Raw genomic sequence first — 22,730 nt, 5'->3', positions numbered from 1 at the left:
TAATTTTCTGAAGGTTGTAATATGTGAGGCTGGCTGTACTCTTGTACTCTCTATGGTACCAACCATGTACTTCTACCTGTTCCTGGTGATAGAGCCTTAAGCTTTGGTGTATTTTTTTTGTTTTTTAAACTGTAGCAGCGAAAAACCACAAAGCAAAGCGCCCTAAGCGGCCTTAGTTACGTTTTTGCTTGTTTGTTTGTTTGCTTCCATTCATTTATCCGTGCGTCCTCTCGCCTCCGGTCTGAAACCGGAAGTCTGGATCAGCTGATGGAGGAAGAGCCGAAAGAAAAGGTGAGCCATCTTCCCCCGGCAGACTGATAGTCCCTGAGAGCTTCGAAGGAGAGGAGCCCGACGGGAGCCTGTCTGGGGATGTCATTGCCTTTTGAATGGATAGGCGAGTTTAAAAAGGCAGCGAGCGGAGGAAAACGCGAAGGACATGCGGAGAAGCGGCTCTGACTGAGGGATTTAACGAGCTGTTCACCGTCGGGACACAAAGCCTCTTATACTATTAACAAAGAAAAAAGGGCAGAAGGGGATTATAATCGAAGTATGGGTCGACTGTAACGTATGTAATTACAGGAGATGGGCGACATAAAATCGCGTCTATAGGTCTTCTGAGTGTTCAGCATCGGCGGTGCATGTAAACAAACAGCTAAATAAGCTAGCTCAGGGTTAGCAATCAGCTGCTAACGCGCACCATTAAGCTACATTTAGCCGGGACGGAGGCGAAGCAGACTGAACAAAAGCGTGCTAAATGTCATGTCAAACGTGTGCTAAGTGTCATGTCACAAATGTGAACTAAATGTCACGTCACTGTTGCTAATGTCTGTGGCAGGCGGCGTTCAGTTTGTTGGTGCTATCCAAATTTAGCGTCCGCTAGCTAAGTTAGCCGCTTCGGCTAGCGTTTCCGTTCCGCAGGGTCTCAACGTTGGACGGGAGGGAAGAAAAAAAAATCAGAAATAACAATTAAAAAACATTTCGGCAGCGCTGAGGTGACAATGGTACGCTTGTAGGACATTTTCTCACGGAATGGGACGTTTTCCGCGAGGTGACAAGTGGTTATTTGGGCTGAGCTCAAGTTGATTGGTTGACGAGTTGAAGGGGAAAAGTCGGGGCGATTTCGACGGGAGCAAAAAAAAGTGGCGAGGCTTTTATCTCGAGAAGCAGCAGTTGTCAAAACTTTTTCTTCCCCTTTTATTTGTTTTAAAGACGCGAATACCTCCTCATGATCGTGCCATCGCCGCAGAAAGCACAGCTAAACCACCCATCATGTGCAGCTTGACTTTATAAGTTTTCCCCTCGCGTACGGGCTCGTTAAAAGTGTTATTTTTTGGTGTTTAAAATTCTCTTTTTTTTGTCATGTAGCGCAGCTTGGGGCCCATTTAGCCTTTCAGCTGTAGTGGTCTCCCATCCCTCCCCCCATCCCCTATCCCCAGCCCAGTCTTGAGTCTCCTGGACTTTTTTTTTTTTTTTTTTTTATACTCTGTTCAGGCTCAGCTTCCACCATTCATTTCAGCCCACAGGGAGGCCTCAGCCTTAAAGTTGCAGTCAGGACTCCGGAGCCTTTAGCAGGGTGGGGGGTGGGAGAAAACAAACAAACAAACAAAAAACTAAAAATAAAAAACAGTGGATGCGATGGAGCTGATGTTTGCCGAGTGGGAGGACGGGGAGAGGTTCTCCTTCGAAGACTCGGACAGGTTTGAGGAAGACTCTCTGTGCTCCTTCATCTCGGAGGCCGAGAGCCTCTGTCAGAACTGGAGAGGATGGAGGAAGCAGTCTGCGGGTCCGAACTCCCCCACTGTCAAGATTAAAGGTGGGGAAAGACCTGCTGCTCACACACACACACACACACTTTGAGCCACTTGAAAAGCAGTGGTTCCCAAACTTGCTGGTTTATACACAAATATTACTAATAACCAGGGGTGGAAGATGAAGGCTTTCTTTTTTTTTTCTCCAAAACAAATGTCACAAGTGTTATTACACTTTGTCATATACAGTACAGACTGTTTGGCAATGTAAGACTTGGGAATAGCCGTCTAATACTTCATTATTTTTTAATTTTTCAATTAATAATACAAACCGGGAACAGCTCTTCTCACTTAAACATCCTGAAATAATGCATATTGTTCACTCTTTCGGGTCAAAGTTTTAAACAATCACGTCATGCGATCCGTTAGCGCTCAGAGTACACGTTGGTGATTACTCTCAGCTACGACCACACCGAATTACAGCTCAGTATCTGTAAAATTGACTGCCTTATAGCCATTTCTGTAGTGACCATGTCGAGTCGAACTGACTTGTAAAGTTAATCACTTGAAGCTCTGCGTTTAATAAAAGCCATAACGAAATACCTGATATTTCAATGTTTTTTATTTTTTTATTTTTCTGCTTCTAACACCATTAAACGCTTGTTTGGGGGTTAATGCAACTCAGATTCATCAGGTTGTTATGTATAAATTGCATTAGAGAATACAAATAATCGTCGCCCTTGTTTGCAGCTCGTAATTGTTGGCAACAAAACTTGACTGCTGATTTTGCTCATTTATTACAAATTATGAGGTACCTTTTTTTTTGGTAGAGAATTATGCAAATATAGTGGTGCTAATAACCATAATAAACAAAAAACATAACAGTCTCGACTGCTATGGGACTATTTTTTGTTTTTATTCGGTTTATCATTACAGCTTTTATCTTTTCTTGCAACGATGGGAAAACACGTCATTAGCAGCCATTTTTAAACCTAGTTTGAGTCCCAAATATAATCTGAAACCCTCGCTTGGAGTTTTGTGGCCCACTGTGGCGTCCAGAGACCTCAGCTTTGGGAATCCCTGCTTTAAAGTGTTGCATTATTTCCAGACTTTTGTCTTTGATCCACCCTTAAAATCATTATATAACATTTTTTTTCCTACTCTGACATTGGTTACACTTTTTATTTTTAGCACTGTCTTTGTTTTTTATCTCTTGCACCAACACCGCTTGAAAGAAAAACAATCAACACTACTTCACAGTAAGAGCCCCTTAATAACAGGTTAATGGAAGCTTTATAATCAGGGTACTAATTCTGAGTTTGTAAGCACTTTATAACATTAACAACCAGTTCTAAAACACTGTTCAGTGATTGGTAAGATAAAGTCCTTGACTGTACCATTCATGCAAATGTGATGTGACTAAATAATTTAATGTACCAAAACAAACTTTGTATTACTTCCTGACAGACATTTGTCGTTTAAAATCTCAATTATTTTAAAATGAACAAAAATGCAGCACCTTGAATGACCTCAGTGCAGAGGAACGAAGTTTGACTCTGACCGGATCGACGAGCTATCGGCTAGTCAGAGGAAGGCAGAGACCAAAGCTGCTTTCTTAAAACAACTTTGGTGACTAAAAGTCATCGCCGCTCATGCAGTTGCTGTTTTATAAACCTTAACACGTAGTTTATTTTGCAATACGTGGTTATTCTGGCAGAAATAAGATGACATTCCTGCAGGAGGTGCCACAGCTAGCTACTGCTGTTGTGCCTGCAGATACAATATAGTTCTATATAAATAGCTTTTTATTGCACAGCTGAGTACAACATAGAAGTTTGATTCTTTTTTTTAAACATTATGTTAACACCAATTGCTTTATTTATTTATTTAGATTTTAGTAGTTTTAAGACGGCACTAATCCACTTCTATGTCTGGGAGGGTTTATGATATTATTGGAGGTATTAGGGCCACTCAGAAGTAAGAAACAAATGAGAAGGGACTCAGTTTTGAGATTAAAGTCGACTATTATATAATAAAATTATTGTGCCAAGGACCTACAGAAGCCATATGTTTTATACAGAATATGTTTTAATGTTAGAATATATTCTTTTAGCACTTACATCCTAATTTACATCTTGAGCTGTAAAAAAGCTTCTCGTAAATCCTAGCAGTTTAGTCCGCAGTGTGAGTTTTAAAGGAGAACAACAATGCTTAACCTTTTTTTAAGCTTTAGCTGATTTAAGAGTATTTTGAGGTCAACACTCAGCTCTTATTGTGAAGGGCTGAAAGAAATTCTGCTACATCAGGAGTAAAAACGGCTACAATGTTAATCTAAAAACAGAATAAATACAGGAGCACAATCACACTTTATCCTTGAATACACACACACACACACACAGGATCCACTGTACTGAAGCTTGAATGTAGGCCTTTGGTTAAAAGTGTGTCGCTTAACAACTAAATATCAGATAATGACTGTTTATCCACATCTGACGAGGCTCCTCTTCCTCTGCGATCTTCCTCAGACGGTCAGGTGATCCCGCTGGTGGAATTGTCAGCGAAGCAGGTAGCTTTCCACATCCCATTCGAGGTGGTGGAGAAGGTTTACCCCCCAGTCCCAGAACAACTCCAGCTCCGTATCGCCTTCTGGAGCTTCCCTGAGAACGAGGAGGACATCAGGTGGGATTTTATTCAATAATTTTAAAAAACAGGCTCATTTTAAAACTTTTAAAACAAGATCTGAATATTTCTCGCTTCAGAAGTCAACAGTGTACGATCGTCTTTCCACTTTCTTTAACGCTTTATTTCCTTTTATTTTCTGAGTCGTGGAAAAGAATAAAAGGGAACGAACGACTTCTCCTTTCCCAGTCTTTTCCCCGTGCTCCTCCTCGCACTCCGACTGCCTGTCTGTTCATGATCAGTATATGAATAAACGGTCAGTCTAAAGTGGATAAGCTGACTTTCTGATTTTGTTGCTGCTGCAGGTTGTATTCCTGTCTGGCTAACGGGAGTCCAGATGAATTCCAGCGTGGAGAGCAGCTGTACAGGATCAGAGCTGTCAAAGACCCCCTTCAGATTGGTGGGTTCATGCAAAGAAACAATAATAAGTCTGTAACACTTCCTTGTTTTCATCTAAGGTTCCCTGTTCACTTTTGACCTTTTATATGAACAGAATATAAATGACTTTAAATCAGCCTATAGCAGTAAATCATACCTTTGAGTACCTCCTTTGTTTCTTTTATCCAGTCTGGGTTTTCTCTGACCGAGTTTCTCCATGTTTCTGTGAATGCCTCCTCACCAGGCTTTCATCTGAGTGCGACAGTGGTTTCCAGTCAGTCCGGTCAGTCCAAAGGGGCCTACAATGTGGCCGTCATGTTCGACCGCTGCCGCATCACTTCCTGCAGCTGCACCTGTGGCGCCGGGGCAAAGTGGTGCGCCCACGTGGTGGCGCTCTGCCTCTTCAGAATCCACAACGTGAGCCACGCGCATGAATTTTGTTTGTCAGACTAAACGAGCGAGTTGAAGTTGTGGGTTAAGATAAAATATAGGTTTTCTGGTTAGCAGTGAGTGTGTGTGTCAAATGTATGTCCTAATGTGTGTGTGTGTGCACGCGCAGGCATCAGCAGTTTGTCTGAGGGCTCCAGTTTCTGAGTCTTTGTCCAGACTACAGAGGGACCAGCTGCAGAAGTTTGCCCAGTACCTCATCAGTGAGCTGCCTCAGCAGGTAATATCCACAGCCTGACCAGGTTGTTCTCTTTGACAGAATTATGTAGCTTTAAGTCGGGTTGCTAATAAATTTGTTATTCAAATCTAACGTCAAGTGTACAAAAACTCACTACAGAAAACACAGTGCCGTTATTTATTAAACAAAAATGAAGCTAAAATGGAAAAGCTTTGTGTGGAAAAACTCAAGTCCACCCTAAATTGGACCTTTAGAGTCCTTTGGTCTACAGAGGAGTTCATGGTCGACTCAATGACCCCGAGCTGCCCAGGTCCCGTGGCTGCAAAGCAAGCCCAAATCATCACACCTCCACCACCGTGCTGACAGTCGGTTGGAGGTGTTATTGCTCAGAAGCTGTGTTGGGTTTTCTCCAAATATGGTGCTGTACATTATGGGTAAACGTCTCTACTTCGGTCCCATGTGTCCGATTGTTCCAGACGTTGTGTGGTTCAGAGAGAAGAGGCTTTCTCCTGCAGCTCTTCCAAACAAGTCAGACTTTAACCTTTAACCTGCTAACCGAGGCACATCGAGTCTGAGCTGGAGCTCTTTGCGCTTTTCTCATTTTTGGTGAAACCGGGTGAGGACCAGATCATTTTTCTTATGTCCTGAAACCCTCTAGAATTGATTTTTGTTTTCCCATGACTTCAGTTTGTCTCGGGGTTCCTCAGCAGAGTTAAAAATAACTAATAAGTTGCTCGTCTGAAGGGCAGCAGTCTGAAACGTCACAGTGGGATCTTTGTTGTTTTGCGGACTCTTGCCTGATGTTCTGTATTTGGTCCATCACCCACTCCAGCGGAGTTTGGATGCCTGTTTTCCTGTTCTTTGGTCCTCAGCAGAGGACCATCACTGATCGGGATGTCTTCTGGCATCTGTTGATTTTGAAGAAAGTATTGATATATGACAAATCACAGTACAAAGCTGTTCTGAATAATCTTCTCATTCCTTAAGGAAAATGGACATTTTTATCCTAACAGCACTTGTTCGGTCTACAAAGACAGTAATCCTCGTTATGAAGTCTCCCTCGAATTTAAACAAAAGATTTGGACAGTCGTGCATATGCCTTTCAAACACATTTGCCATTAACTGGCCTCTTTCTCCAGATTCTACCAACGGCCCAGCGGCTGCTCGATGAGCTGCTCTCCTCGCAGTCGACCGCCATCAACACCGTGTGTGGAGCTCCAGGTACGGTCGAGATAACTTACAAGTGATCAGCAAACCGTAAAGCCGAGGTGAAAACAAGTGAAGCTAAAATACAAAACGCGGAGAGTTAGCAAGATGCTAAATGTTTACCGGTAGTCCAGCAGCTTCGTCGGTTTCCAGCCGTTAGCATTGTGCCAATTCACACATTACATTTTGAGAGGCTGATTGCCAACAATTGTGATTAACTAATGTTGAAAGCTTTACAACGTTAGCCCACTGAAGACAACATTAACAGTTTATTTTACTCCTAACAAAAGAACCTTAAATGATTATTTTCTGACTTTGTGTATGTGTTTATAGACCCAACGGCAGGCCCTTCAGCATCTGACCAAAGCACCTGGTACTTGGACGAATCAACCCTTAGCGATAATATCAAAAAGACTCTGCACAAGTTCTGTGGGCCCTCGCCTGTTGTCTTCAGGTACATGCTTCTTAATGCTTCTTGTCGTGCTTCAGTTTAGCAGAAGCTATAGTCCCAACATTTGGATAAATCTCTTTCACATAATGAGCACACTCAGAACGTCATTACTTGCCTCACCTTACAGAGCTAACTAAAACACCAAGAGCGACTGTACTGTAGCACTTGTTTCTTCTTTGTGTGTGTTATTTTTGAAGTGTTATATCTTTGCTGAGATCAGTGCTCTGTGCGGTTATTCCCAGTGATGTGAACTCCATGTACCTGTCGTCCACTGAGCCGCCGGCAGCTGCTGAGTGGGCATGTTTGCTGCGCCCCCTGAGGGGCCGAGAGCCGGAGGGCATCTGGAACCTCCTGTCCATCGTCAGGGAGATGTTTAAGAGGCGAGACAGCAACGCCGCCCCGCTGCTCGAGATCCTCACTGAACAGTGCCTTACCTACGAGCAGGTATTTTATGATCGACCGTGACATGAGCGCCCGATGCTGAAAGTTTGTAGAAGCAGGCCCTTTTTGTACGATCTGATTGATGGGAAGAAGTTGGGGCGTAACAGAACAGTCTCTGGGAACACAATATACAAAAGGCATAAAGTACCGAGCAGTCTTTAATGCTTCTGTAGGACAAGTAGCAATAATTTCAGTATCCCAGACACCTAAAGGTGGTGGTGAAATTGCCCGGTGTATAACAGATACCATGTTTTTTTTCTCTTAATGATCTACACTCAGTACTTCTTAATGACAAAATGAAAACAAACTTTTAGACAATTTTGCTCAGGTTCCTCCCATTGCTCTTGATCTCTGCTGAGATGTTTCTACACCTTGACTGGAGTCCACCTGTGGTTAATTAAACTGATTGGACATGATTTTGAAAGACATATCCTTCTCTGTAATAGAATTCCTCCTTGCTGACAGTTAGAGCAAAAACCAAACTATGAGGACCTGCTTACAGAGCTCAGAGATAAGATTGTTGCAAGGCCAAACCTGATGATCACTGTCTGAGCTTCAGGGATCCTGTGTGGAGACAGGGCTGAGCTCCAGAAGGACAGCCTGAGGGCTTTATCTGGGCTTAGAGTGACTCATCAGAAGCTTCTGCTCAGAGTAAAACACCTGAAAGCTGCTTGAAGGACTCTCAGACTGGGAGGAACCAGATTCTCTGGGCTGATGAAACCAAGATTGAACTGTTGGCTTCAGTATTAAACATTATGTTTAGTTTGGGATACCCAGGTATCATCACCTGCCCAACAGCATCCCCACGGTAAAGCATGGTGGTGGCAACATCATGGCGCGGGAGTGTTTTTCAGCAGCAAAGACGTGGAGACTGGTCGTGGTTGGTGAAAGCTGAATGGAGCAAAGAAATTGCAAAAGCTGTTCCTCTGATCTCAGGACCTCAGACTGGGCTAAAGGTTTTCCTTCTAACATAAAAATGACTCAATTCAAACAGAGAAGACAACACAGGAGTGAAGTAGAGACAGCTGTGAGTGTCCCAGCCATAAACCTGACTTGAACCAGATCAAACATTTCTGGTGAGACCTGAAAACGTCTCCACCGACGGTCCGCACCCATCCTGACTGAGCCTGAGAGGATCTGTAAAGAAGAATGACAGAAAATCGTCCTCTAGAGTGTAGATTGAGAGAAGATAAAAGGATGCTGCTAAAAGCGAAGGTCCTCTGAAAGCATTTTTGAAGCCAGTGTGTATGTTGTCCACCCGGACACACCTCGCATGGCGCCCACCTCACCGTGCTGTTCATTGTTTTCAGATCATCAGCTGGTGGTACAGTGTTCGGACGTCGGCGTCCCACAGCAGCGCCAGCGGCCACACTGGGCGCAGCAACGGCCAGTCGGAGGTGGCGGCCCACGCCTGTGCCAGCATGTGTGACGAGATGGTCGTTCTGTGGAGGCTGGCGGTCCTCGACCCTACAATGAGCCCCTGCAGGTCAGAACATCCACACCAGGCTGCTTTTCAAACTCCCTCATAATGGTCATATAACATTATGTCTAGTGGACATTGGTTTCTGGTGGTACTGGGTTAGAGAGTTGAAAATAACGCTGAGTCTGCTTTTTTTTCCCCAGGCGGCTGGAGTTGGCGAGCCAACTGAAGCAGTGGCACCTCAAAGTTATAGAAATAGTGAAACGGGGACAACACCGAAAATCACTGGATAAACTTTTTCAGGGCTTCAAGCCCGCGGTGGAGTCCTGCTACTTCAACTGGGAGGTGGCCTACCCGCTGGAAGGCATCACGTACTGCAGCACCGACAAGAAGAGCAACCCGTTCTGCTGGCCCAGGGCGATGCAGTTCCAGAGAGGGGCCAAAACTGCTGCGGGGGCCGGCGGTGAGCCGTGCGACTCGGGGGGAGGGGGCAGGGCGGATGGTGGGGCTCTGGGCGACTACAAGGGAAGAGGAGGTGGCCACTCGTCGCAGCAGGAGGTGGCTGTGCGACCGAAGGAGTCCATTCTGACCAAAAGGAAGGGTCTGTCGCTGAGCGGAGGGGGAGGAATGCTGGTCCGTCTGGGAGGGAGCGTCTCCCTGTCCCTGGAGGACGGTGGAGGGAAATGCGTGTATAAAGGAGCAGCTTCCTCCTCTGGAGGTAAACTAAAACTGACACAGGGAAGTGGGAAGGGGGCGTCTGTTGGGGGTCCGGCAGGAGGCGGAGGGGTCGGAAGCGGTAAGCATGCGAGCGCCAAGAGGAGAACCAGCAGCGAGGACAGCTCCTTGGAGCCCGACCTGGCTGAGCTCAGTCTGGACGACGGCTGCAATTTGGCTTTGGGGGCGGAGGCCAGCAACACTTTTGAATATCTCCCCCCGCCACCCGAGATGCTGCCCTCTCCGAGTCCACTGCTCCGAGAGCCGCTGAAGTACAGCGGCGTCTGCGAAGGAAGCAAGAGCTGCGAAATGAAGCATGCGAGTCACGTCCCAGCTGCACCAGCTGCTGCAGAGCCCGCTCCACCTTGCTTCGCTTCCAAAGAGAACATGGAGGTCATTGACATCCTCAGCACCGCGGAGCAGGAAGCAAAGATGGAGGTGGAGCACGTCCACAACAGAGACGAGGATGTCGACTCAGGAACTGGTCACCAGCCTTCCGCCTGCACCGCGAGATCCGGCAGCCCTCAGGCTTCTGACAAGTCGCCACGGGGCCACAGGGAGGCGGCGGCGGCTGGAGCGGCAGAGTGCGGAGCAGTCAGGCTGCAGGGTGCTGAAGCCACAGGCGAAGTTTCCGAGGGAGAAGCCGTGGGTGAAGATGACTACCAGGCGTACTACCTGGGAGCTGCCTCGGAGGAAGGAGCAGACAAACAGCTGGCTGACAGCCACCAGGTGGAGGAGCCAGATATCTTTGCAGGGATTAAACCGCTCGAACATGCAGGGCGCATGGAGGTAAGGAAGAAGGACCTGAGGCAGTGAAATACAGATCTGAGCATGTAGTGCTGATAGTCAACCAGTTACATCAGTAATTTAACTAAAAACACAGAGACAGACATTATAGGAGTTGTATGAAAAACAGGAAAATGCATCCTCTGGAATGGGCTTAGGATCAAATAATAAACAAGGAAAAAAGAGTAAATAGATCTGCGCACCAGTAATGTTTATGCGATTTTACAACATCAAGTTGTCCCTTAGATTAAATAATTCTTCATTTGAGCTTTTTTGGCTTGTGAATGTACATCAGCAGCGAGACATTTTCTTCTACCCATAACATTTATTTAGGTCTTTTCATGATTTACCCGAACTGTTCTTTTGCCAGGGTGAAAAGATTATAAAATATATAAATAGTTTTTTTTTTTTTTAAACAAAAAATAGGTGCACAAGGTTGAATTTGTTGTGGATTTTCTTTTATCCTTGCAGGCTCAAATATATTTTTCGCCCCCACTAATGTGGGATTAAATGTCAGTGAGCAAGCTGCCCCTCGACCCCAGGCGTTTTGTAGCCATCGACAAGCTTCGAGCCTAATCCCGTCTGGATCTTTGACCACTCTTCTTGGCAGCATGGCAGCGTTCATTTAAGCCGGTTACTTTCCTGGCACAGACTCGGCTTTTAATCAGTTCACAAATTCTGTGCAGAGTTGGCGTTGGCGCATTAAGAAGGCTGTTCCGTAAACTTGATGTCAGCCCACTTTAACCAATCAGAAACCAGTTCTGAGGTGTTTGGGGTCATTGCCCTGTTGGAACACCTGACTGTGTCCAAGTCTCAACCATCTAGCTGTTGATTTGAGGTGAAGTTGAAGATTTTGGAAGTAGTTCTGCTTTTTCTTTATGCACCAGTACCACGGCATGATGCTACCATCACCGTGCTTGACAGTTAGTACAGTGTTTTTAGGTTTAAAAGCCTCACCTTGACTCCTCCAAACATGCTACTTCTTCAAACATAATCACTAACAAGAGGTTAACAGACCTTTAGTTATGTCAAATTAAGACATTCATAAACCTCCAGCACCACTTATTAAAGGATTTGGGTGAATGTGTGTGTATATTTCAGTCTCTGTACTTTTGACTAGATGTGGATTAAAGAAAATCTACAATAAATCCAAACCTGTTTGCCCAGTTCGTTTTTTTAAAAACTATTAAAGTTGTGTGTTGTGTCCATGATGAGTAGATGGAAACTTCTGACCACATCTGCGCTTGTATTTTTGTGTCTTTGTTAAAAATAATTTGATGGGAATTTTTTCCTGTCCAAATAACTAATGTGTGTGTGTGTGTGTGTAGGTGCTGTTTGCATGTGCTGAAGCCCTCCACGCTCATGGCTACAGTAACGAGGCCTGTCAGCTGGCTGTGGAGCTGGCCAGAGACCTGTTATCTAACCCCCCAGACCTGAAAGTGGAGCAGCCACAAACCAAGGTAGCTACACTCACTCAGCCACGTTATCCTGAGTATTTTTATGTTTCAGCTGTCCCTCTGTTGTCAAGTCTCGAGCTTTGAATCCTATCTATTGTCTATGTGGTGGCATGTTGAGCTTTCATTTAGCCCTGCTTGTATCAGTTGGTTCATTTATCTTCTCGGTTGCAGGGTAAGAAGAGCAAAGTGTCGACCAGCCGTCAGACGCAGATCGCCACCAACACGCTGTCCAAAGCTGCCTTCCTCCTCACGGTTCTGAGCGAAAGGCTGGAGCTCCACAACCTGGCCTTCAGCACCGGGATGTTCTCCCTGGAGCTGCAGAGACCGCCCGCATCTACTAAAGCTCTGGAGGTCCGTTACTCTCGTTCGACCACACACACACACACACAGTCCAGATTCACTTTAATACACTCTGAACGCGAATACTGACCGCGCTCGCGTGTGTGTGTGGGGGCTGAGCAGGTGAAGCTGGCGTACCAGGAGTCGGAGGTGGTGGCGCTACTGAAGAAGATCCCCCTGGGTCTGGTGGAGATGTCGGCCATCAGAGAGCGAGCCGAGCAGCTCCGGGATGGAAACCTGTGCGATTACAGACCTGTGCTGCCTCTCATGTTGGCCAGCTTCATCTTTGACGTCCTCTGCACTCCAGGTAAGAGCCACAAGTTTTATTGGCGAGTCTGTGTTTTAAATTTAGGAACACGAGTTAAAACTCACTCCGGTTTTATTTTAGTGAGTGTAGAAAATTGATAATTTAATCATTTGTAGCATCGGGCCACAACATAACAAAATTGCAAAAAGTGAAGGTGCACAAAACTACTTCTCAACTACAGATATGCAAGAAAATGTTGCAAGTTTTGTTTTCTCCTCTGCTGGCAAGATTATTTATGTTATTGCTTAACTAAGAAGATTTTAACTCTGAAGTGTCTTAATGTTTTGTGTGCTGTGCAGCCTCCACTGTACTTTGGTAGAACTGCCTGTTTAATTTGAGGGTCTTAAATTTCGGTTTTACATTAAAATGAAAAACAAGCCGAAGAACTAACACGCTTTTCTTCCTTTCTGTAGTTGTTTCTCCAACCGGTTCCAGGCCACCGAGCCGTAACCGAAACAACGAGATGCCTGGAGATGAGGAGCTGGGCTTCGAGGCTGCGGTGGCTGCACTTGGTAAAAATATTTACTTATTCATTTATTGCTAGCTCCTCACTTGAGTTTGGATTAGATTTCGTCACTGTCGTCTCTTCTATATTGAGAACTGTTCATACACGGTCTGTGCTTGTGTTTGTTGTTTCCTTCAAAGTTTTCAACACGTGTTCTGTTTTGTCCTTTCACTGTCTGCCCGCAGGCATGAAAACCACCGTTAGCGAGGCGGAGCATCCTTTGCTTTGTGAAGGAACCCGTCGGGTGAAGGGGGACCTGGCTTTGGCTCTCATGATCACCTATAAGGATGACCAAAGCAAACTCAAAAAGGTGAATGCCGTCTTCTGGTTTCACTACGCTGGCTAGTAGCTGATGTTCTGATGGATCATCTGTAACGTGAAGAAATGAAAAATTCTTTGGATATGATCTCTGACAACCAGCCATAGATGCTGTAAACTCATATCTGCATAAGGAGTGACCATTTTTCTTCCCCTCACTTCCATTTTTCAGATTCTGGACAAGTTGCTGGACAGGGAGAGTCAGACCCACAAGCCTCAGACTCTGAGCTCCTTCTACTCGAGCAAGCCAGCAGCGGGCAGCCAGCGCAGCCCCTCGAAACACACCGTTACCAACCACAGCGGGGTCAGCGGGGCCGCGGGGGGAGTCGCCAAACACGTCATGTCTTCTTCCTCGCCGAACACGTTGGCGGCTTCCTCCTCTAGCTCTTCCTCCGCTGTGGCGTTGGCTGGAGAGGAGGTGGCCGAGCTGAACCTGGTGCAGAACAACACAGCCGGGGAGAGCTCTGCAGACAGCAGGGAACACGGTGAGAAACGCCACCGTCTCTGGGCGTCTGTCATCATTTTGGGAAACCATTTTCAGACGCTTTTTATTGATTAAGTCACCAAAATCTGACCTGTGAATCATTCAGATATAAAAATGCTTCTAAACTGAAGATATGAATCAGTGTTGTCCACATGTAACAAGCAGTATAATATAATAGCCTACAGTTTGTTGCTGTTTAAGCTTTTTTTATATATGATATTGTTCATGTTTGTATTTGCAGTGGCAAAAAACAAAAAACTAAAATGCATCTCTGTTTATGGGAAACAGACATATTTAGTGCTCCTGTCTAACCCTTGATGGACCGTTTTCTGTCCTTGCAGTCATAGATGGACCTCAGTTATCGAGTGAGCAGCAGCAGAACGAAACGGCGCCACTGAAACCGGAGGCCACGGTGCCCAGTCGACTGGTGCTGGGGGGACGCTGCGGGTACAGCCAGCGCTGCTGGGGCTCGCCTGTCCGGCAGAAGAAGAAACACACTGGTACACATTTAACAGGATAAATTAGAGCCCTTTAATTTCTTACGTTGTTTATTTTGAGAGTTTGTGCTGAACAATTATAATACAGGATTTAACGTTTAGAAATGCCCAATTGTAGGTAGATATTCTTGGGCAGATCTAGACTTCACTGCAGGCTTTATGTGTCTCTTATGGTCTCCTCTCTCCTGAACCTGTTGCTTCCACAAACCAACCTCAGACAACCAGATGACGATGGATGCTTCTTTCTGTTGTTTTATTTAAGATTTTAGAGGATAGGATTGAAGCTCAGCTGACTTTTCTCCAACTGAAAGCTCCCGTTTCAAAGATGGAGCTAAAACTAACTTTACAACCGCTTTTGTCCTCACAGCCTTCAGCGTGGGAAAGGGAAATAACCAGTTATCACAAAGACACTGATGATTTAAATCTTAGCTCAGTTTATTATTCTTGTTTGGTAACAAGAGAACACAACACAAGATGATGGGTTCTGTGTGTGTGTCTGCACAGGTATGGCGAGCATAGACAGCAGTGCTCCAGAGACCACCTCAGACAGTTCCCCCACCCTCAGCAGGAGGCCGCTCCGGGGTGGTTGGGCAGCGGCGTCCTGGGGGCGGGGCCAGGACAGTGACAGCATCAGCAGCTCATCGTCTGACTCGCTGGGCTCCTCTTCCTCCAGCGGCTCTCGCAGGGCCGGCGGCGGCGCCAGGGCCAAGAGCACAGACACTAGCAGGTAAACACACACACATATATATACACTCCACCACCACCACCACCCAAACTGTGTCTTCATTTCGCCCGCTGAATCATCGCCTGCTTGCACGTTTTCACAGGTACAAAGGACGACGTCTTGAGTGCCACGCTCCCCATGTGCCCAACCAGCCATCGGAGGCAGCAGCCCATTTTTACTTTGAGCTGGCCAAGACTGTGCTCATCAAAGCAGGAGGAAACTCCTCCACGTCCATCTTCACCCAGCCCTCAGCCAGCGGCGGTCACCAGGGACCACACAGAAACCTGCATCTCTGCGCCTTCGAGATCGGACTGTACGCGCTCGGCCTCCACAACTTTGTCTCGCCCAACTGGCTTTCCAGAACCTATTCATCCCACGTGTCCTGGATCACTGGTGAGGGGGTAGTTCTTATTTTCTGATTTTTTTTAATCTCACCCACGTGCTTCGCTTCCTTCCCGAACACAGCATCCTTTGTTCCTCCTTCAGGCCAGGCCATGGAGATTGGCAGCGCCGCCCTGAACATCTTAGTGGAGTGCTGGGATGGGCACCTCACCCCACCGGAAGTGGCGTCCTTGGCAGATCGAGCGTCACGAGCCAGAGACCCCAACATGGTCCGAGCGGCGGCGGAACTGGCCCTCAGCTGCCTGCCTCACGCTCACGCCCTCAATCCAAACGAGATCCAGAGAGCCTTGGTGCAGTGCAAAGAACAGGTACCGTTGGAGTGGGCTTGTAGAGGAACAGTGAGCTGTGACTTTAGGTAGCAGTAGATCAGATAACAGACAAATTTATTCCAAATTTTGACCTAAACTGGATAATTTCCACTTTCTCAACAATAGGATTTTTCTGAAACGAGCAAGAACAGTCAGCCCTCTCTGGAGATCTAAAAACTTATTTAGAGTTTAAATAGGACTGAACTGAGATCTTTTAATGCCTTTTACTTAATGCTAGTGCTATATAAGTATATAAATAAACTGATTTAGCGTTACGTAATTTATTATTCTGCACTGATTTTCACACAAAAATTGGACAAACTAATATGTTGGAAGTAAATCGATGTTAAACCTGGATAAAATAAGCCAAACTGACAAAAAAAACAACTTGTTGATGAAATACTTTTGTCATCCTGAGCCAAATTATTATACAACATTCCTTAAATGGACTCTGAAAACAGAAAACTCAGCTTTCACCAGGAAGGAAACAAAAGAGATGTGCAAAACTTGCCATCAGAACGTTTCAGATCTGCTTGTGGAGGGTAAATAATTCGACTTATTGGAGTAAAAATCTCTTCATTATGATCTCCTCCTTACTGGTCGGTCCTCCTTGCTCTCCTCCCAGGACAACCTGATGCTGGAAAAGGCCTGCATGGCTGTAGAGGAAGCAGCCAAAGGTGGAGGGGTGTACCCCGAGGTCCTGTTCGAGGTCGCTCATCAGTGGTACTGGCTGTACGAGCAGTCTGTGGCCGGGGGCTCTGGCCAGCAGCGAGAGACGTCTGGCCGCTGCGGGGCCAACGGCGGCTCCACTCGGAGGCTCCCGGACCCCTCCTGTGGCATCCTGGACAGCGCGGTCAACATGGAGTCCTCGGGGATGGCGGCGGTCACCGCTTCGGTCACCGCAGCCGCCGTCGTTCCTGTCATCTCGGTGGGCTCCACCATCTACCAGTCCCATGCTATACCGGGCCAGGCGATGGCTCACCCCCACAGCCAGGGCCTCCACCCCTACACAGCCATCCAGGCCCACCTCCCCACTGTCTGCACCCCACAGTACCTGGGACACCCTCTGCAGCACGTCCCTCGGCCCGCAGTCTTCCCTGTGACCGGGACTTCATATCCACAGGTCAGAGCTCTTCTGCTTCCAGCCGTTTGCTTTTTAATGATTCCTTTATTAGTCTTTAAACAGTCGTGATGCCACTTTTTACACCGATCAACAGCGATATATGAGACATAACAGTAGCTGCTTCTTCATTAGTAATTACCTCCTCATCCTTTGTATTCTCAGCTTTACTAAACTACTACTAATGTAACTAATCAGCATGTTTCATTTAATAAATGAGCAGAAAAACTTGACAATAACAAAGTCATTCTATTCTTACATACAGCCATTTCAGTTTTAGGGTTTTATCTGTCAGGACATAATTAAAATGATCTGATCGGATCAACTTTAAGCTCATGTGTAGAAAAGCTCACAACAGATCCCATCGTGTCATTATTTATTATCAAAGCGGAAAAGCTGTGGGTGAAAAACGAAGTCCAGCCTTGCTGCTTCCACAGGATTTAGGAGGTTCAGAATCAGCCAGGAGCTGCTGATCAGATGTATTGATGAACTGATCATCATCAGTGTGATTGCCTCGATGAAAGCAGGAGTTTTTGTCAGTTTGCTGCTCTGAAGCGAACAGATGTGCGTTTTTTTCCCTTTTTTATTGTGAAGTAATAAGTGGAACCCCAAATTGAAAGAGGGTGGACTTTCTTTTTCTCACACCTGTGGATAAAAAGCTTTAATATTTCTGCGTGTCTGTGTTCCCAGGGGATGCACCCAGCAGCTTTCATCGGGGCCCAGTATCCCTTCTCGGTGGCTGCGGGCCCCCAGCCTCCTCTAGCAGCCACAGCTGTCACCTTCCCCGCCGTTCCGGTTCCGTCGATGACCCAGATTGCCGTCCACCCCTACCACACGGAGACGGGTTTGCCCCTCAGCACCACCGTGGCAGGTCAGGACCGCGCCAGCTCTTGGGAAGAAGCCGATCCCGTTTAGTCTTAAACTGCTGAGGAGGAGTAAACTCGGCCTTTGTGTTTTTTTTCAGTGAGCAGCATCCACTCCGGCCCCACCATGCAGGCCATACAGGGGGCGTCCCTGCCTGCCGTCTCTTCCCAGCCCGCGCCGTTGGTGAGCAACCCCTTCCCAGCAGAGGACGAGCAGCACAGCCAGCCAATCAGCCAGCAGGGCCTGCACTACCTGCATTCTGCCTACAGAGTCGGTGAGGACCTATTTGAAGCAAAATCAAGGCCAGGAGTTTGGGCGACATTCATTCAACAAACACAAACGTGTCAATTCAACATGAATCCCAAGGGGAACTTTTGCTCGTTTTTTCGCATTTTTTGTGTCTCCAACTAGTCTCAGCCCCGCGAGTTACAGGCTCACAGACCTCCGTATTTCCCCGTTTGTCTCTGTGTTTTCCGCTTTGAAACCCCAGTCTGCTTTGACCCCTTGTCTCGTTGTGCTCTTGTTGTCCAGGTGTCTGACCTGTGACGCAGTCCTGCCTAGTTGTAAGCCTCTCACAGCCGTTTCCGTGTTAGTTATTGACTCTGTTTTCAACCTCCAAATGAAACCTACTATTAGCGCCAGGTTGGTATATGTGGTTAATTACACACCTGACCGGAGTCCTAAAACACTCCTGTGTACAAGCACTACACCTAGAAGAACTGATGTTGCTTTGAAGGCAAAGGATGAACGCACCTGTGCTGCAAAGTGAGTCAGACTGAGGCACAGGCTGCAGTGCAAATACATGGGAAAATATGGATCTTTGCATTAAAATGACACCATCCATCGCTCCTGGTAACTAAAGTAGCATTTAATTTTTGTATTCTACCTTTAAATTGAAGTTTTCTAACAGGTATGTTTACAGAAATAATCCTTTTAATTTCCTTTGAATCTGACCATTTTTCTCTGCCAGCTGCTGTAGCAACGGGAAATCCCTTCATATAATGTTTGGCCTCATTACAAAGCTAGCTTTAAACTTCTCTCCAAATTAATAAAAATATTAAACATAACTCACTTGTTTCCAGGTGATTAATCACCAAATTTCAACAAATTATGTGTCATTTTGAAGCTTTAGAGATGGAAAATTTAGAAAGAATAACTCATTATTGAAAGAAAATCCTCATTTTGCTGCACAGGTCACAAATATTAACTAATTTTTTTTATTTTGTCAGCTCGTTTTGCATTTTGTGAACTGATATTTGTAGCAGTTTCCACTCCTGCCTAAAACCGTGGCTCAGTAAGGCGTTCCTCTAAAGGTTCAGTGAAAATAAACCGGTGGTCTCTGACGTTTGAAGGCATGCTGGCATTGGAGATGCTGGGCAGGAGGGCTCACAACGACCATCCTAACAACTTCTCCAGAAGCCCACCTTACACCGAAGACGTCAAGTGGCTGCTGGGACTCGCTGCGAGGCTAGGTGAACGAATAAATATAAAATAAACCTGCGCTGGTCCTGGACTCAAATTCTCAAATAAAATAAAGTTACTCAGTTAATTATGAAATAAAATATCCTTACTCTGACCTCTCCTTTTCTTTCCTGGGCCTGTTCCATCTGTCAGGAGTCAACCACGTGTATCAGTTCTGTGTTGGGGCTGCTAAGGGAGTCCTCAGCCCGTTCGTCCTGCAGGAGATCATCATGGAGGCTCTCCAGAGGCTGAACCCGGCTCACATCCACGCCCACCTCCGAACGCCTGCCTTCCACCAGCTGGTGCAGCGCTGCCAGCAGGCCTACCTGCAGGTGGAGTCACTCATATCACTTCTTCATTCTGAGCGCCACGGCTCGCGTGTAGCCTTCCATCGACGTCCTCCTGACTACCAGCAGTTCAAAGCTGAATACCTCCCACCCACTGCATACTCCTGATTAACTCGTTTTGTTTCTACAGAGGACATTTAGGGCTTTTCAGCGATACTAAACATGAAGGGGTTGGGCTAATTACCTTACAAAGATTGGGGAATTTAACAAAAAAAATTGTGATTGGACATGTTTTTTTCCCAGTAGTCAGGAGGATATTCAGAAATATAATTCTACAAGTTTGCAGAAGTAGTTTGTGCTTCTCCAAACTTGGTTCTATTTCAGCCGTTCATACATCAAAACGTTCAGCTCATTCAGGAGACGGCTGCTGTGACTTCTGGTTTTTGTAACCTTTATACTTATCAAAATACAAAAACTTTGTTTACAGATATTTTCCCCATAGAAACGCATGCAATCTCTTCCAATTCCTTTAGAAACATTGCTCTGTTTGAAAGCTGCTTCATCAAACTGGATCTATTTGTTCTGATGCTACTTTTAGCTTTTCGCTAGCCTTTTTGATAGTCCTAAGTTCTAGCTCCCCTTTTGATACTTTTAGCGAACCCTCTGCTCCTTTAGGCTACTGTTTTACTACTTTTAGCTAGCTTTTTTGCTATTTTGGCCTTTAGCTGGCGTTGTTGTTCTATGGCAGAGGTCCCCAACCCCTGGGCCGCGGACAGGTATCGGTCCGTGGGTCATTTGGTATCGGGCCGCACAGAAAGAATAACTAACTCACAGTATTTCCGTTTATTTTTTTTATTTTCAGAGTCTGAACGACATTCATTTTGAAAACTGACCGGATTCTCTCCATTACATCCGTCTATGACTCACTCTTGATGGGCGGGCATGTTTAAACATCACCATATTGACCAGAGAAAATTAGGAGGAGAGGGTTTTATTCATGTTGATAACGCAGGACACGGCTAACAAAGCTGCGAGGACACGTTGGATTTACATTTATTATGTTTTTAAAAATATCCCCGTTTTCATGCCGGTCGTATCATTTTATTTTGTTGTATTTATCCGCCACACCTTTAAAGGCCGTTCCGTGAAAATACTGTCTGATAATGAAGCGGTCCGTGGAGCTAAAAAGGTTGGGGACCGCTGATCTATGGCACATTTTTAGAGGTTTGATGTAACGCCCAGAAGGTGAAGATGGATTCCTGCACTTCGAGCTCCACGTTGATTTGTTTAATGAAAAGTCAGAAACGAAGCGGTACATCGAGCCCCATCTCCCATACGGAGAAACGATAAACCGCCATCAGTAAATCAAAGTAAGAGCGAGTTGGAAACATCTGACCGTTCCTCCCTCCCTCTCTCTCCTCAGTACATCCACCACCGGCTCATCCACCTGACGCCCGCCGACTACGACGACTTCGTCAACATCATCCGCAGCGCCCGCGGGGCATTCTGCCTGACGCCGGTGGGGATGATGCAGTTCAACGACGTGCTGCAGAACCTGAAGAGGGGCAAGCAGACCAAGGAGCTGTGGCAGCGCATATCGCTGGAGATGGCGACGTTCTCCCCCTGAGCGGCACGCCGAAGGAGAGCGCACAGCTTTACTACTGCCACTTCACTGAGCCACACCCGGTCCCGTTCAGGAGGGCCCGCTCCCCCGAGGGGCGTGGACTCGACCACACACACCCCTCCTTCGTTCGTGTGTTTGATAAGCCCGCTCACCTTCCTCTCTTCATTGTGTGTGTGTGTGTGTGTGTGTGTGTGTGTAAAACAGTGAGTAACAGTGGACTCTCTTCTTTCTTCGTACCCTCTAAAAAGGTCTTCCATCTTCTCTTCATGTTGTAGTTTTTTTTTGTTTTTTTTTGTTTGTTTGTTTTTGACGTAAACCACTTTCCATCCCAGAGTGTTCGGTGCTGAGAAGATCCGCTCTCCAAAACCTTCAAACCATCAGTCTGAAAACTTCAGGAGCGAGGGACAAAAAGGACAATTTGGAAGGTTTTTCCTTCTGAGAACGACTGAAGATGTTTAAGTATTTTGTGTAATCTTTTTTGATATTTTGTATAGACTATGGCAAAACAGGAAGTGGGAAGAGAATGGCGGAAGGTCGAAGGTCCCGTTGTCGTGGCCGGGGGGGTGTCCATATTTACGCTTCAGCCCGTCTGAAGGACGACGTGAACTCAGCTGCAGACCAAAACACCTGCTGCTCCACGGAGCCCATCCAACAGGATCGTCGGGTTTAATTGTTCCTGAGGGATATAACAACCAAGTTTTTATAGTTTCCCCCTATTTTTCAGAGTCTAAACACCATTTTGGGTCAAATAAACGCACCAAATTTGTCAGTTCTCACCACTGCTGAGAATATTCTAGAAAATTGAACTAATATAACATCAAATTAAAAAATAAATAAAGTATAAATGAATGCGACCATCCGGCTGTGGAGTTCATACCCCCTGACTTGGACTACAGCGCCCCTCCCACGGGACGATGGAGTTCACGTTCCCCGTAAAAGCTCTGACTCGGCCCCGGCGGATCGGATGGATTTAGGCTCCCCTTCAGCAGGACCTCCCGTCTCTGCGGTTGGAGCTGAGCAGCAGCAGCAGCAGCAGCAGCGCAGCGCAGCGCCTCCTGGCGCAGCTCGCCGCGGGGCCGTGCGTCCAGAACCCCTGCGCCCGCCCAGAGTTCGAGCTCCGCTCCTTGGTGCTGTTACTTGAAGATGCGTCGCTGCGCGGAGCAGAGGAAAGGGACTTTGCAGAAAATGAACTGTGGTATTTTTGTATTCCTCAGATGTGTAGCTTAATTGAAAGGTTCTATATGTACTTATTACAAAATATTCTACTTTAGAACGAAAGGATTAAAAAAAAAGAAAAAAAAAAGATAAAAGCAATACCGAAAGTGTAGAGTTTACTTAATAAAAAATCATTAAAAACACTACTTTGACTGAGCAGCTTTAAGACTTTCATCCTTTCTGCTTAAACCTCTTGCTGGTATAGCTTACATATTAGCTTTCTGTCACTTTTTTTTTCACCTTTTAAAAAGGTTTCAGAACTACCTGAAAGCCAAACTGGAGCGTTGCGGTCATTGTCCAGTTGATGACCCCTCAGCGTCGCCCTTGGACGGTCCGAACGCTCCGCCTTGTTCCGGGCTTCTCTTCCATG

The 22,730-nt window shown here is 46.2% G+C and overlaps 1 protein-coding gene across 1 annotated transcript; it reads left to right on the top strand.

The window, feature by feature from the left end:
• The first annotated feature begins 257 nt into the window (after positions 1-257).
• Positions 258-21,290, top strand: zswim8 (zinc finger, SWIM-type containing 8). The gene is made up of 26 exons (XM_017431595.3): positions 258-1,813; positions 4,274-4,427; positions 4,733-4,827; positions 5,050-5,222; positions 5,365-5,472; positions 6,570-6,651; positions 6,970-7,090; positions 7,330-7,531; positions 8,839-9,014; positions 9,152-10,451; positions 11,777-11,908; positions 12,077-12,256; positions 12,368-12,551; positions 12,965-13,063; positions 13,242-13,366; positions 13,547-13,859; positions 14,200-14,358; positions 14,860-15,082; positions 15,183-15,472; positions 15,566-15,789; positions 16,415-16,912; positions 17,600-17,780; positions 17,874-18,047; positions 19,126-19,245; positions 19,388-19,566; positions 20,945-21,290. Exons 1-26 carry the CDS (start codon positions 1,636-1,638, stop codon positions 21,146-21,148), a joined length of 5,874 nt encoding a protein of 1,957 aa, XP_017287084.1. The 5' UTR covers positions 258-1,635; the 3' UTR covers positions 21,149-21,290.
• Positions 21,291-22,730: the final 1,440 nt, after the last annotated feature.

The sequence above is a fragment of the Kryptolebias marmoratus genome, linkage group LG22, assembly GCF_001649575.2.
Source record: "Kryptolebias marmoratus isolate JLee-2015 linkage group LG22, ASM164957v2, whole genome shotgun sequence".
Classification (NCBI taxonomy): Eukaryota; Metazoa; Chordata; class Actinopteri; order Cyprinodontiformes; family Rivulidae; genus Kryptolebias; species Kryptolebias marmoratus.
Note: the sequence above shows the minus strand (reverse complement) of the source record. Positions and strands in the feature narration are given on the sequence as shown.